Source organism: Callithrix jacchus, chromosome 11 (genome assembly GCF_049354715.1).
Source record: "Callithrix jacchus isolate 240 chromosome 11, calJac240_pri, whole genome shotgun sequence".
Classification (NCBI taxonomy): Eukaryota; Metazoa; Chordata; class Mammalia; order Primates; family Cebidae; genus Callithrix; species Callithrix jacchus.
The window spans coordinates 92,479,993-92,494,870 of NC_133512.1; the positions used below are offsets into that span (position 1 = coordinate 92,479,993).

At 48.0% G+C, this 14,878-nt stretch overlaps 1 protein-coding gene across 11 annotated transcripts in view; it reads right to left on the reverse strand.

Annotated features, from left to right (window-relative positions):
* Positions 1-3,876: 3,876 nt before the first annotated feature.
* RBM33 (RNA binding motif protein 33) overlaps positions 3,877-14,878 on the reverse strand; it is a 137,378-nt gene continuing 126,376 nt past the window's right edge. For all 11 annotated transcript variants that reach the window (XM_078343371.1, XM_078343370.1, XM_078343369.1 and 8 more), the window contains 2 exons: positions 10,550-10,638; positions 3,877-10,249 (listed from right to left, as the gene is read on the reverse strand). In XM_078343371.1, coding sequence (XP_078199497.1) covers positions 10,201-10,249; positions 10,550-10,638 — 138 coding nt within the window. In that variant the 3' untranslated portion in view covers positions 3,877-10,200. The remainder of the gene's footprint in view (positions 10,250-10,549; positions 10,639-14,878) is intronic.

Sequence of the window (14,878 nt, forward strand, 5' to 3'; positions counted from 1 at the left end):
CTGTTGAAGGCCTTCTCTGCATCTATTGAGATAATCATGTGGTTTTTTCCTTTGGTTCTGTTTATGTGGTGAATTACGTTTATAGACTTGCGTATGTTGAACCAGCCTTGCATCCCTGGGATGAATCCTACTTGATCATGATGAATAAGCTTTTTGATACACTGTTGCAATCGGTGTGCCAGTATTTTATTGAAGATTTTTGCATCTATGTTCATCATGGAGATTGGCCTGAAGTTTTCCTTTTTTTTGTTGAGTCTCTGCCGGGTTTTGGTACATTGTCTTTTTCTGTGGCAACTGACTGGTATAAGCTTTAGATCTCCACAGCAGTTGATATTAGTACACTATTTATCCTAAGAAACAATCATGTAGGTTTTTAAATTATCTGCACAAAGATCTACAAAGCAGTCTTTTCTTGCTTAAAAAATAATCCCTCTTATGGGCAAAGCACTTGACTAGGTGTTTCTCCCCAGAAGATACACAAATGACCAACAAGCGTATGAGAAGATGCTCCACCTCACTAACCGTTAGGGAAATGCAGCTCAAAGCACAAGGAGACACCCCCTACACCCATTAGGGTGGCTGTGACACAGAAAACCAAATAAACATAAAATAGCACGTGTTGGTGAAGACATGGCGAAGGGGAGGGAACCCCTGAGCACTGTTGGTGGGGATGTCCAATGTTGACAGGATGACACTTCCTCAAACAACCCTAGAACTGCTGTGGGACCCAGCATTCCCACGCCACCATATAGACACAGAAGAATTGGAAGCAGGGCCTTGAAAAGACGTGTGCACATGAGTGTTCACAGCGGCACTCGTCACTGTCAATAGCAGAAGCCACCCAAGCGCCCACTGATGGGTGAGCGGCCAACAAATGCGCTGTTTGTAATGGACTATGACTCTGCTTTGCAAAGAAGGGAATCCTGACGCAGGCTGCCACACGAAGGACCTTGAGGACATCGTGCCAAGTGAAACAGGCCAGTCACAAAAGGACAAGTACCATAAAATCCCACCCACGGGAGGCACTTAGTGTCGTTAAATTCAGAGGCAGAAAGTGGTGGTGGCAGGTGCTGGGGCCTGGGGGAAGTGGGACGGGGAGCTTGTGTTTCATGGGGAGAGTGTCAGTTCTGTAAGATGAAAAGGTTCTGGAGATGGATGGTGGGGACGCTGTACAGCCATGTGAATATACATAATGTAACCAAGAGACCTGGACACTGAGCACTACAATTATACATACTGATGTATAATTTTCATGTTACAAATGTTTTATGTAATTTGATGTTACATACGTTTTACAGTGTTTAAAAAGTCCTTTTTATCAATAGTAATTCCCTCCTTGCATTTCTTTTTATTTGTATGTTCTCCTTTTTTCCTAGCTAGTCGATTGTCTATTTTATTGATTTTCCCCCTAAGAACCAGGATTTTAATCTATTAATTTTGTTAAATAACCGTTTTCACTTCATTAATCTGAAAACTAACGGGAGAGAGTTTCAGGAAGCTTCACATGACATCATTGAATGGTTGCCATCAGTGGCTCCCTAGTGAGGCCAGTGCTGTCATCTCGGGGGCACGGCCATCCTGGGAAGCCGGGGCACAGCCTGCCTGTGGTGACTGAGATGCAAATTGCCAACGTAAGGGCCAGACAGGAAGCCTAAGCCAGGAGTAGCACTGGAGGTGCCTCTGCTCTTTAAGAGCAGAATAAGGGCCGGGCACAGTGACCCACGCCTGTCACCCCAGCACTTTAAGGGGCCAAGGCAGGTGGATCCCTTGAGCTCAGGAGTTCAAGACCAGCCTGGGCAAACATGCGAAACCCCATCTCTATTAAACATATTAAAAACTAGCCAGGCACGGTGGCAAACGCTTGTAGTCCCAGCTACTGGGGAAGCTGAGGTAAGAGGATCAGCTGAACCCAGGAAGTCAAGGCTACATCGAGCCGTGACTGCACCCCTGCGCTCCAAGTAAGAGAAGCAGACACCACCAAGGGTAAGATTTCAGGACTCAGCCGCCGTGTTTTAACAGGAGTGATCAGACCAGACCCCTGAACCACTTCCAAACCTCCTGAGTCTGGGCCTGCCGCAAATACACTGCCTCATGTAACTGGCTGCACTAAGTAAATACAAACCAAGACCTCCAGCACTGCTCAGCGGCAACGATGGGAAACTGACAATGCTTTCTTCAAGGAGCTGCCACTCTTCAGTGTGCCCTTAATCAAAGAAAGCCCCGTTTTCTCCCTGAAACATCAAGGCGTTTTTCGCCCATTTTCTGTAGAGCTCCTGTTACCCAAAGTCCAGGTTTTAAACAAAGAATGACTTATTCCTGGACTATGGATTAAAGTGGAAGAAATTGCTTTGGGCTTTAATCACATGGCATTTTAAGATTATGATTTAGGCTTAAAAACTCAATGAAACCGGAAGTGAGAAATTCACCAGACATATTTGCTTTCCTTACCCACTGCTGCTCCCTCTATTTCCATCTCCCAAATCTGCCTCTTCTCCTGCTTTCTTTTTTCCTTACTTAGGTCCAAACTAAGGCACTTTCCATCTTTACGAACCCAGAGAACGAGGTGATAAAATGTGGGGAGAACAGGGTGATAAGTATCTTTGAAAGTAGCCACCGTCTGCCCACTGCAGGTCACCCTGCTTGTGGAAGGCACCCATCTGCATGTCATTAGCTCACATGTGCATTGAGCAGAGGTGAAGGGCACGAAGAATGGCTGTGTGAGCTGCCCGCGCGGGCGCCTGCCTGCACAGCGTCCAGCCCCGGGAAAGGCCAGCCACTGAGACCTGTGAAACCTGCTCTCAGGACTAAGCAGCCGGAACCTCGCACGTACCCTCCCACATTGCTGACAGTGCTGCTGCGGCGGCGGCTGTGCTCTTCCCCAGGGTTTTGACGGTGGCTCTGTCAAGCCCTACACAGCAGCCTGACCCAGGGCAACAACAGAAAGGGCACCACCATGTCCCAATCTGCTTCGACCGTCATAGCTGTTGACCCACAGGCTGTTCCATGAAGGATGACAGAGGCATGTCAGGGGAGCCTCACACCTTCCATAACTCAAGGGACCAAAGGAAACGGCACTGAGAACGGTGGTCCCATTTATACAGAAGAAAGGAGTGGGTGCTGCAGGTGAAGGGTGGGAGTGGAGCTGGTCACCACCGCCCCCTGAAACCCAGCAGACACCAACACCAGCATCCAGGTGGGAAGGGAAGCCGGCCCACCACAGTGCAGAGTGGGGGTGTGACGGGGCATCTTGTCCTTGAATGGTTCCTTTAATGGTGGTTTCTGGAAGCTGAGCTGTCTTCTTTTTGAAGACTTCATTTTCAAAATAGACCATAAATTATGAGCAATTTCTAGCAACATGAAAACCGCGTGGGCTACATGAAATGGGAAATATACACAATCGGACGTGCACTGTGATGACACCACACACAGCCCCAAGGAAGAGCCGCATCACGGGGACGGGGCGGGGTGGGGGGGCTGAGTCTCCCCATCTTCAGCCTCTCATTGTCATGCTGGAATACAAATCTCTTCTGAGAAATCATAAAAAGTATCTGTAATGCTTTAAAAAACTAAAAAGAAGACTAACTCCCCCATCCCTAACAAAAGGGAGCATGCACTCTGCTGCCGTCTGCCCAGCCAGCTGGGAGTCGTGCAGTGCCCAGAATACAGGTGACGGGTGGTGGCTCCCTGGGCCTTCGGGGGCCCACTAATGAGACAGGTGCGTGAAAGCAGAGGGTTGCCGCCCAGGGGCCAATCTGGGGAGCGTGAGGGCACCCCCCCACCCCTCCCAGAGGGGCAACAGCACCATCTCGGACACACGGGTAAGACGCTGCAGGCCGACCTGAGGGCCGAGATAAAATGAAGGCCACGGAACCAGAGTGGAAACTGCAAGGTTTTATTAACACGACTTCCAAATTACATACAGTATAGATCAAACACATTTCTGGTATGAAATCACACAAACGATACACACAACAGTACATTTTCTTTTCAACTACGTCATTACCATTCTTCACATAGAGCCTGGAAAAGCTACCACAGCAGTTAAGCAAAGTGAACAAAGGGTGGACAGGCAACGGCATTCCCACAAGTTAAGTGCAGTGTGTCTGAGAAAACAGACGGAGATCAAACCCAGAGACACGCTCTCCCGTCATCGCTCGATGTCTGAATTTCCAACGCTCTCCCAGTCAACATGGCTTCGCCCCCAACCAGAGCCACCCGGTGCAGCCCGCAGAGTGCACACGCATCAGGGCGGGAGGCCCCGTCGGTCAGACGGCCGCCACCTCCAAGCGGAGTGAGCCACGCTACTACTAACACTGAACTCATGCACAAGAGCTCCTGCGAAAGCAGAGGGGTGGGAAACAAAGAAGCAGGTGGTTAGGGGAACGAACCGCACGCTGCGGACGCCGGCATCTTTGACTCGGCACTCACTCCTGCAGAGCCAAACTGCAAAACAACAGAATTAAAATGTTACTCTCTCCAATCAGACCTGGAGGAATGAACCGTGAGTAAAGACCTGTCAAAGCAAAGGTTGAGAGGTGAGCAGGTTGTAAACAAGGGTGAGAACGGTCAGCACTTTCCCTCCCAGCCTGCCTGCAGTCTCCACGCGGGCGGATGGATGCGGGGCGGAGTGGCAGGAATGCAGCCCTCACCGAGTGTGCAGCCAACAGGCGGAGGGAAAGGAGCGTGCAAAGCGAGGGAGATGGGAAAGTCAGAGAGAGTCTCGGAGTGGGACAGGAGCTACTGGTGTTACGAATGGTAGATGGATTTAGCCAGGAAAGCAAAACAGAAATAGACAGGGAGAGCCCAGAGCATGGCATGGCGAGGCGGTGCCATTACTAAATGACAGTAGCAAGAAGAACGTAGAAATGTCCAGCAAACAAACAGAATCAGCTCAAACATGAAAAAGGTCAGACTCTGTGCTTTGTCGCTGTGGTACCTGCAAATTAAAAAGTGGAATTAAAGCCCAAGAGTTCCAGTCCTCACAGAGGAAACCATCCTGGATCCCATTGCCTGTGAAAAGCAAAGCTGAATTATAGAAACGAGTGACGACGTGCTCCTGCCGTTCAGGGCACCGCTGTGTGCTGTGCGCGCACATTATTAAAAACGTTACACCTAAGAAAACGCTACAGAATGCATACGACTCAAACAGTCCTTGAAAAATCAGCTTCCGCTATAGGTGCCCTTAAAATGAAAAGCAGTTTAAAAGAAAACCATGCTAAAAGAAGGCACAAGGATGACCTTCTAGAGTATACTAAATTATTAAATACAGAATACTTTACAATACAACCTGTCTGCCTATCCACTCTGTGGCACATACTAAAATTAAAAACTACGTTTCTTTTTGAAGGCCCTGCATTTTTCTAAATACCTTTTAAAATCAGTAAAATAAAACCAAGCAAAATACTAACATGAAGACTTCCTTGTCTTTTAGTCGGTTAGCAGTAAAGGAAAAAGCCGGTACTGAAGGAAAGTCTCGCTCCGATACCTGTCCGTCCGCCAATCGTAAAGACTTCCTACCAGAACACGACACAGAAAAGGGAGAGTGGAGGCGTTCAGAGCACTTCCTAGCCAAGGCGGCTTACAACGCGTGAGGCCAACGGCCTTTCCAGCCATATGCTACCAGCAGGAGGTATACCTGGGGATCCAATATGAATCCGTGAGTTCCGCTTTGGTTCCAGTACACAAACCACAGGCTTATGCACCTCAGAAGCTACCATTTAAAAAAATTCAGTAGGTTGCAAAAAAACCTTACATAAAATCCTTAGGATTTAATATGAAGTCAAGGCTAAATGCCTTTGGAGGCTAAATTCATTTTTAAGAATGTCCAAAACAACACTCCATTCGCCAACTTTAGAAATAGTTGAAAAAGTTGACTGAAATGCTCCTCACATCAAGTATCTAAGCCTTTCCCTAGTTGATCTGGACTTGGGGCTTTCCGAGTGCTGGTAGTGGGGTGTCTCTGATCCTTCCTATCCTGCACCCCCTCCCATCAGTCGGTTCCCTTGTAGAATCGTCACCTGTAATTTCCTGAAGAATCAACAATACCTTTCAAGTTTTCTCTCTCCCACCCCGCCTCCCTCCAAATTAAAAAAAAAAAATGGGGTGGATGGTCAGAGCTAAATGAAGGGAGGCCCACTGGGTCTAAACGCGATGCTGCGAAGCCAGAGCTGAGGCCTACAAGCAGGGAGGGAGGCAGGAAAAACACGAACCCCAGGAGGAGCAACGTAAAAGCGGGAGGCCCAAAGTCACCCAAGAAGGGCGCTCCGGAGCCCGCACCGGGAATGTTTCTTGACAGCTGGCAGTCCTCTCCAGCCAGAGAGCAGAGGAGGGACAGTCACAGGGACTAGAGTTTCTAGGGCTCCAAAATGTGCTGGCTCAGCAACACTGCCGCCCCACCACACACTCTGACCTCCTTGTCCCATGCCGTTACCTGACTAGAACCTGCCTTCAACAAGCGCCAGTCCGATGGCCCAGGAGTGCATTCGGCTTACCTTCCCAATGAAACAACGAAGAAACGCAAAGCAGAACAAAACAAAAACAACAAAAGCCAAAAGAAAACAAAAGTGATGAGTTCTTAGAACCCATCCTAGGACAAAGGCTCCAGGGCCTCGGGTGTCCTTTACCTGCCCTACCTGTCCTTCCCCAGCTGACCACCACCCAGTGAAGACGCTCCCTTTCCCCATGCCTCCAGGCCATTCAGTGTGGCCCAAGGGCTCTCAACTTGGCCCGACTGGATGACCTCCCCTGAGGAGCCAGTGTTAGAAGAAAGTTTACTATTAACACTGAGATGACAGCTTCCCCCATCCTCGAGCCTCTCCTCACCTGGGTCTGCCCATCCCTTCGGCCTCCTCTTCACCCTAAACTCCTCCTCCACTTTCTTCAGTACCAAAGCCTTCTGTTCACAGAACTGAGCAAGATGCTATTTGAAAAAAAAAGACCCCTGGGTACAGGATCTAAGCTCTGTCACAATTCAGAAGTGCTACAGAAGCAAGCTGCAACAACTGTTTGTCTGAGACCTTCACAAATCATGCTAGGAATGACCCGTATTAAAAATAGTTACGGTGAAGCCACCTCCCGCCCCATCCCATCTCCTCCAGCAAGGAAGGGTGCAGGCACCTGTGGAGGCTGCTGCCTGTCTGGAAAGTGGAGAAACCCCTCAAAATTTGTCTGGAAGAATGATGAGATTTCCTCTTCAGAAGAATATCAGTATAAGGGTTTAACAAGCGTGGCCCGACCAGTGGTAATGTAAGGTTACCTTCCAGTAAGCAGCTAAGTGAACTTCTATTACAGCACAAAATCAAAACAAGGTAACGCAAAAAGAAAAGTAACTTGGCTCCACATCATCAGCTGCTGGTTTACCGTATGAGATATGCTAATATTTACGACCTTTAAGCTTCTTGAACTTGTGAACAAATGATACACAGATCAGGGTAAACGTATTGGCTTACTACCATCTTTATAAAAATCGAATATACACACAACACATCAACAACTGTGGAACTGTATCCATTAAACTTTCATAGGACAACACAGAAGAACTGATAGCTAGGATGTTGCTGAGTTGAAAGCATTTCCAATAACAGTTTAAAAAGTCTGTATTTACATTGTATGCTAAATGCTCTTGCATCTCATTTTAAATGCATGATGAATCAAGAACAAAGATAATGGTTGCAGCAGATCTTCCAGGAGGGTCTGGCTGGTGTGGTCTGGCTTCACCGTGAGCAGCACACCACACCTGTAAGGTGCATGGCTTTCTAATTCTGCTTCTTTCTTTTTCTGTAGTTTCCTTTGAGGAAACTAAACCTTCATTACTGGGATTGTCTGGTACTAAGAATCCATTTTCAGTGGTTGTGGGTGTTGAGAGAGGTCGGTCTGTGCTGGGCTGTTCTAACCAGCGCTTTAAGGCTGGCCCGGATGACTCTGTCAATCACCTTTCTAGAACATTCTATGAGGAGAAAGACTGCCTGTGTGCATGTGTAGATGGTTAGAGAAACACGCACACCCCACTGCCTGTGTTTTACTCAGGGAGCACCAGAGCAGACCTTCCAGTGGCCGTGAAGTCTGTCTTGAAGAATGGGTGCCCAAACAGGACCAGTTTTATTAACACTGACTGCAAAAAAGGATATTCTAATGCCTACGTCTCAGAGACAACACACAGATATTTGGTTTTAAATACAGCACACTCAAGACTAGTTGAAAAAGTGGTTAAAAAAAAAAGTCATTAAACTCATTTCATTGTGTCAGTAAGCCCTCAGTGACAAAGGGAGTCGGGAAGCCTTCCCACTGCCCAGTGGGTCCCAAGTGGTCAGGGTCTCTCTTCATTAGAGCTCAAGGCTACCAAACTCACCACTCCAACACAGCTGTGGACTGAGCCAAATAAACTACACCAAATACATAAACACATCCGCATCTCACTATGGAAATGAGGGGCAGTGACAGCCGTGTGAACCCACTGATGGGCACACAGACCTGCCGCCTGGATGGCCTCTGCAGGCTTAGTGAGGCGGGGCTGACAGACAGTCCCATCTTCCAGGGCTGGCTGGGGCACTCTGGGTCAGAGGTGGCGGCGGCACAGCTGCAGGGTCCTAGCAGGTCCTACAAGTGCTGCAGCTTCCTGGGACTGTGGGCCGCAGCCCCTGCAGCGTGCAGTGTTACTCTCAAGCACACAGCAAATGCCACTTTAGAATCACTGCTACAGAAAAGCTTGCCGGGTCCGAAGACCTTCTTCAGCTCTTCAGATTGTTTTGGTAGCTTGAGGAAGTGAAACAAAATGTCACCTGTAGAAACAAGGTGACACAGGTCTATGCCCATCTCCTGAGTCCCTTCCTTCTAGGAGGCTGACAGCCCTAGGGCCGTGCTCCCTCCAGGGCAGCAAGAAAGAACAGGCTTCTTCTATTTTCCTTAATTCTATTGGTAAATGTGACATGAAATCGTAGGTATAAAATGTCTGAGCATGCCCTAGCATTATTTGCTCAAATAGCTCAGGACCACTTTAGAATATATCCAAAATAGTGAAACTTGTTCATGAGCGGAAATACAGTTAAGGCACTTTTTCCAGTGTTTGCCCAGAATGAATTCTACTACAGTGGCTTCATGGAGAGTATGTCTCACCTACAGGAACCTACCCACAATTACGAAAAGCAGTTTCAGTAATGACACAAACACGTCTCATTTGGGGCTATGCTGTCCCTGGAAGAAAGCCACCCTCACCCTGCACGCCATGGGGAATGGCAGGCCAGAGTGAACCTCTGCTGATGGACAGGGCGGCCTGCCACAATGGCCTTCAGAAAAACAGAAGTGACTAAAGCAATGGCCACCAAACTCCCAAGGAATGTCATGTATCACAGAGCCAGTGACAAACAGGCCACCTTGCTGCATTTAAAAAGAAAAAAAACCAGACAGGTCTGTTCCACCTTCAAGCCGTTCCTCCACCTCATGTGGTGGGACTAGGCCAGAGGGCTGCCGGATGAGGTCATCACAGACCCCTGCTCTAGCCAAGGGCCAGACCATGTGCCTGTCCAGCACGTTGCATTATCTGGGAGGTGCGCTAAAAATGAATGGGGAGTTCATCGAAACTAGGAACAGAGTTGACGCTTTTGAAATAGTGACAAGAAGCAGAATCTGCTGTTCAATTGGCACCATTCCCAACCACCCCACTCATACCCTGGCTTTCCAGGATATGCAAAGGTCAATCAACAATCAACCCAAATTTTAATCTACGTTTTTTACAAGAGCCTTTTGAGGGCTGAGAAGACAACTCGAGTTCTGCTTGGTTGAGAAGACTCTTCTAGCCTGCACTGAAGATAAGTGCAACCATTATCAAATATTCTCTGCTGTGAAAAATACTTAGAATTTGTGACGTTAATGTTCTTTCCTGAATCTAAGTCACTGTGATCAATCATAGAGTCAGATCACAAAGAACAACGTCTACATGCATTGTAAGCACTTCGAAAACAAAAGAAAACGAAAAACTTGGGAGTTCTTGGTGGTGACAACAGAATGTGAAGCAACCTAACACCAGCTCCAGCCTGCTGTGTCCTGTCAGGTCGGCTCCTCTGGAATCAACGCCGGGGCCGGCTGGCGCCCTGGACAACACTAACGCGGGACTGCGGCCCGGGAGACCTGTGCGCCGGCTGGCAGCTTCCTTGAAGAAATCCCACAGTGTGTGTACAGCTTAAGGTCAGGCTGTCTTGTGAGGAATCATTCCACGATCAGGGCCACATTTATGTGGGACAAATCTATCATATGCCTGTGAAAATTTAAAGAAACCATTGACATTCAATTACCAAGGTGGGAGAAACTAAAGGGGACTGGGTCCTTTTTAATAAAAACCCATCATCCAAACAGGCCGATTCCCTGGCAAGGGCGACCCTTCACCCGGCAAAAGGAACGCACGCCTCACAACAGGACCCCATCTGCGCTTTGCGCCCTGGTGTCCCTCTACGGGGACAGGCGGGGACACATGCTTGCTACCGTGACAGATGGGAGAGCACAGGAAGGAGGCCCTCACTCCCGCCCCACATCACCAAAGCCCAGGCACACCGGTCACCTGTGGAACTTCTGCTGGAACGCTAGCGCATGGGCTGGCTCCTTGAACTTAGCTATAGCTTTCCGCTGCTGGGGAAGCATCTGTAAACTCTGGAGAAAGAAAACCAACATTTTAATATCAGTTGTAAATGACAACAAAAAATATGAACGTGTATGTTTATACATTACTAGCTTTAACACAAAATGAGTCCAGGCGGGCACCTGGAATAAGCACACTGATTTTCCTCTCTCCCTGGCAACTTCTCTTACTATTAAGATACTCTACTCCAAACAGCGCTTAGTAAATCACTCCCGAGAGCAACACTTACATCTTCCAAGCTTAGTTTAAGACCTGCCATCATCTGGCCACATCAGCTGCCCAACCTTCTCCGTGAGGCCTGGCAGCAGACACCCCTGGACAGAGGCAGCTCCTCTCTTCACGCCTTCTTATCAGGGGATTTTTTAATAGGGGCTCCCACGATTCTTTTTAAGAACAGGACTCATCACACCAGAGGAAACTGTTTAGTACAGTCCACAGCAGGCAGTGGCCCCTATTCTACTATCTCTGTGCATCCAGCTGGGTCACTGTGAGGGCAGTGGTGCCTGGGGCTGCTCTCAGCATAATGTGGTCACATTTTGTACTTTAGAGTCTGTGATCACCAGTCTTAAACAATGGTATCTGAGATGAAATCTTCAGGAGTTCCCAGGGAGCCACCACTCACTGGCCTGAAACAACAATGCCGGTGAAAAAGAAATGAATTTAAGATCGGCCGAAAGAAACCATGAATCCAGTCGAGATTTACAAAGTGTCCGAAAAGCGTCACTTCCATTTAGTCCTTGAATCTGCTGTCTGAGGCAGATGGGAGCTGCTTTCTGCTTTCTTAAGTCTTTAGCTTTAGGATCTAGGGCTGGGAGGGGCAGGAAGAGAGCACAGCAATCACTGATCTGTCAGGCCGCGCTCTGAATGCTGAGCAACTCACAGCTCCAGAGTCTGGTCCTTCTCATAATTACTTCAGGACATAGCCAACTTAGTGCCTACTGTCTGGAGCACGCACAGGTGCCCCCCTCCCCTGCCTTATTTATTTATTTGTTTGTTTGTTTATTTTTGAGACAGAGTCTCACACTGTCACCTGGGCTAGAGTACAGTGGTACAATCTTGGCTCACAGCAACCTCCACCTCCGAGGTTCAAGTGATTCTCCTGCCTCAGCCTCCCAAGTTGCTGGAACTACAGGCATGTGCCACCATGTCCAGCTATATTTTTGTAATTTTAGTAGAGACAAGGTTTCACTATGTTGGCCAGGCTGGTCTCAAACTCCTAACCTCGTGATCCACCCACCTCAGCCTCCCAAAGTGCTGGGATTACAGGTGTGAGCCCCCCTGCCCAGTGCCCCTGACTCTTCTAAGAGCAGGAGTCACTGGGCAGCTCCTGGCATGAGCACCAGCTAACACTGTCCTGAGGAACTGCACTCAACAGGCACTTTTGGTGGCTAGAAACTATTTGCTGTGTCTAAGTTTCTGTTCAGTGAAACAGAATAGCCAGAGAAAATAACTACCAGCAACCGTGACCCCTTGAAAACATGGAGGCACATGTGGCCATTTCATTTTAAAGCATTTGTTAAAGAGCTACAATGGAAGCAAACAGCTAAAAACATCAATGACCTGGAAAGTGTTTAAACAGTTCCACTGTATACGAAGTAACTGTTCTCCATTTAATAACCACAGAACATCTATCAGTAAACAAGACTCGCAGAGCTCTGAAAGAATACTCAAACACTTCCGAAAAAGCTGTCTTCCAGTGCTTTTCTAACAGCGTTTCCACAGAAATACACAGAAAGGTTCAAGTCTCCAAATCCAAGGGCATCAAGAAGGCCCGCACACAGGCTACCCCAGGAGCAGCAAGCCTGGTCTGGAGACATCCCTGACACAGGCCAGCAATGAGGCAGCCCGCGGGGCGGCAAGGGAATTGGTCTGTGTTTTTCTGAAACAAGTTCAGTAAAATATCAGACTTTCTCCCTTCTTTCTGAAATAAAAGATGAAAGCAAAGGAAACTTGACAGCTTCACTTGTCAGGAAGCTAACAGGAGAAGTAAGCCCCGCAAAGTGGTCTCTTGGATACATCCTCAGCAATATGGCTTGCAATATGGTTTTCTGGACTTCGAAACTGCGCCTGTATTTCTTGACAGGGACCTGTTTTCTCTCCCAATCTGCCAGACTCATCTTTCAGCATGCACCCCTTTTGTGTATGAGCCTGTGACTGATATTCAGTCACCGAAACCACTGTCTGTCCTGTTCCCTGATAAGGGGTCGTGTAGAGTGAGAGTCACCTGCCCACCCTAGCCGGCCCCGCTGCTGCCGCCATGCCTCTGGGGCTCTCTCCGTTCTTCCAGCAGCAGCACTAGCGCGCTCAGTGCTGCAGGGTCCTGAGGGGTTTAAGCAATGCCCAAAAATGACCAAAAAAGCTTCACGTAACAGCTGCCAATACTGTGGTGGAGCTTACTGTGAGAACTACAATAACGGATCTTCTCTAAACTTAACTTGTCTAAAAATATAAAAATGCCCCCATTAGGAATGGATAAGGAAAACTAATTTCATATATCAGAAAACAATTATCAACATTCTGCAACTCATAGGATCTGGATTGGAAAATACCATATACTCAAGCAAGAACCTATCTCTACAAAAAAATTTAAAGATGAGCCAGGCGCAGTGGTGCACTCCTCTCGGCCCAGGTGCTCAGAAGGCTGAGGCGGAAGGACCCCCTGAGCCCAGGAGGTAGAGGTTGCAGTGAATCATGATCACAGGATCACATACCTCATTGCACTGCAGCCTGGGTGACGGAGACCCTGTCTCTATCATGCTGTTCTTTTGGGGAAAGAACATTTCTAGATTTATGTGGTGATTTCATTGCCTTTGGGCGATTTCACCGTGTGAAATGAGGGCATCGGGCTGCCAGTTGTACAATACTCGGTATCAGGTTTGTTTACTCGTAATCAATGTAGTTTAAAAACCTCAATCTGACTGAGGAACTATCAGTCAAGGAAGCACTAACTTTCACTGAGATTCTTCAATCAGAGGAATGACGGGGTACTCGCTCAACACCATTAACAAGCGTGCGATCCTAAAACTGGCTTCCTGTCTGCCCTCTCTATTTATATGTTTGTACCTTCTTTCAGAAATAAACCATGTTTTCTAGATACAAAATTAAACTGGAGAAACTGTCAATATTCAACCATTTTTGACCTACCAAAATGACAAATACTCGCCATTTATTAGGAGCAGAGGAAAAGAAACTTCCCAGTGAAAGCTTAAAGACATGGTCGCCAGCTTCCACTGTGAAAATATACACGTCTACACAACTCAGCAACACATTATCATAGAGTTTAAACCTTCACCCAGAACAAACCAAAAGTTACACTGTCTCCGGTCTCCACACTGATAGACCTCCTTGAGCAGGTCACCTGCAGCCACAATACCGTACTGGCAGGGGGAGGGAAAACGCTGCCACACCAACTCTCACTCTGATCGGCTTTTCATTTTTCAGAGACAACTTCAGAGGAGAGCTCACTAGGCTACTATCCGTATGTAGCAAATGCAAGTTAAAAGAATCCCCTTCAGCTGGCAACTTCTTGCATCTGCACCCAACATCCCCACCGAGAACCATCTGACCGAGTGCACGGCTGCACCGCCTGGAAGCGAAAAGCTTCCATGCTGTTCAGAACCTTAGCCTCTTTTCCCCATGAAAAGAAAAGCTCTTGCTCTTTTGAGGAAGAGTCTGTGCACAGCTGTGGTCACGTGGGTGCATGCGTGCATAAAGATAACTGCTTCCCAGCCTCTCAACACTGCATCCTCATCCATCAACAAGCTGTGAGGAGGCTAGCCCATGCCTCTGCAGCGTAGACCCAGGCCAGGCCATAACCAACGCCAGAAAATCAGTGTGGGCCTTTTCCCCCCAGTTTCCCACGTGGCTCAAAACTATTTACTATTTCACATAAATAGACAAGTTCTTTTCTGGTGGAATATAATCACAACTACAGCCTTGTTACTTCATTTCTTTAAAAATGACTACTACAGGCTGGGTGCGGTGGCTCACGTAGTTCCAGTGCTCTGGAAGGCCAAAGCAGGAGAAGTGCTTAAAGCCACAAGTTTGAGACCAACCTGGGCAACACAGAGAGACTCTGACTGCTTAAAAAAACCTAAACACTAACTGGGCGTGGTGGCATGCACCTGTAGTCCTGGCTACGGAAGTCCTGGCAGGAGGCCTGCTTCGCCCCAGGAGAGTGCAGCCGCAGTGAGCTATGATTGCACCACTCCACTCCAGCATGGGTGACAGAACGAGTCCTGTGTCTGTCAC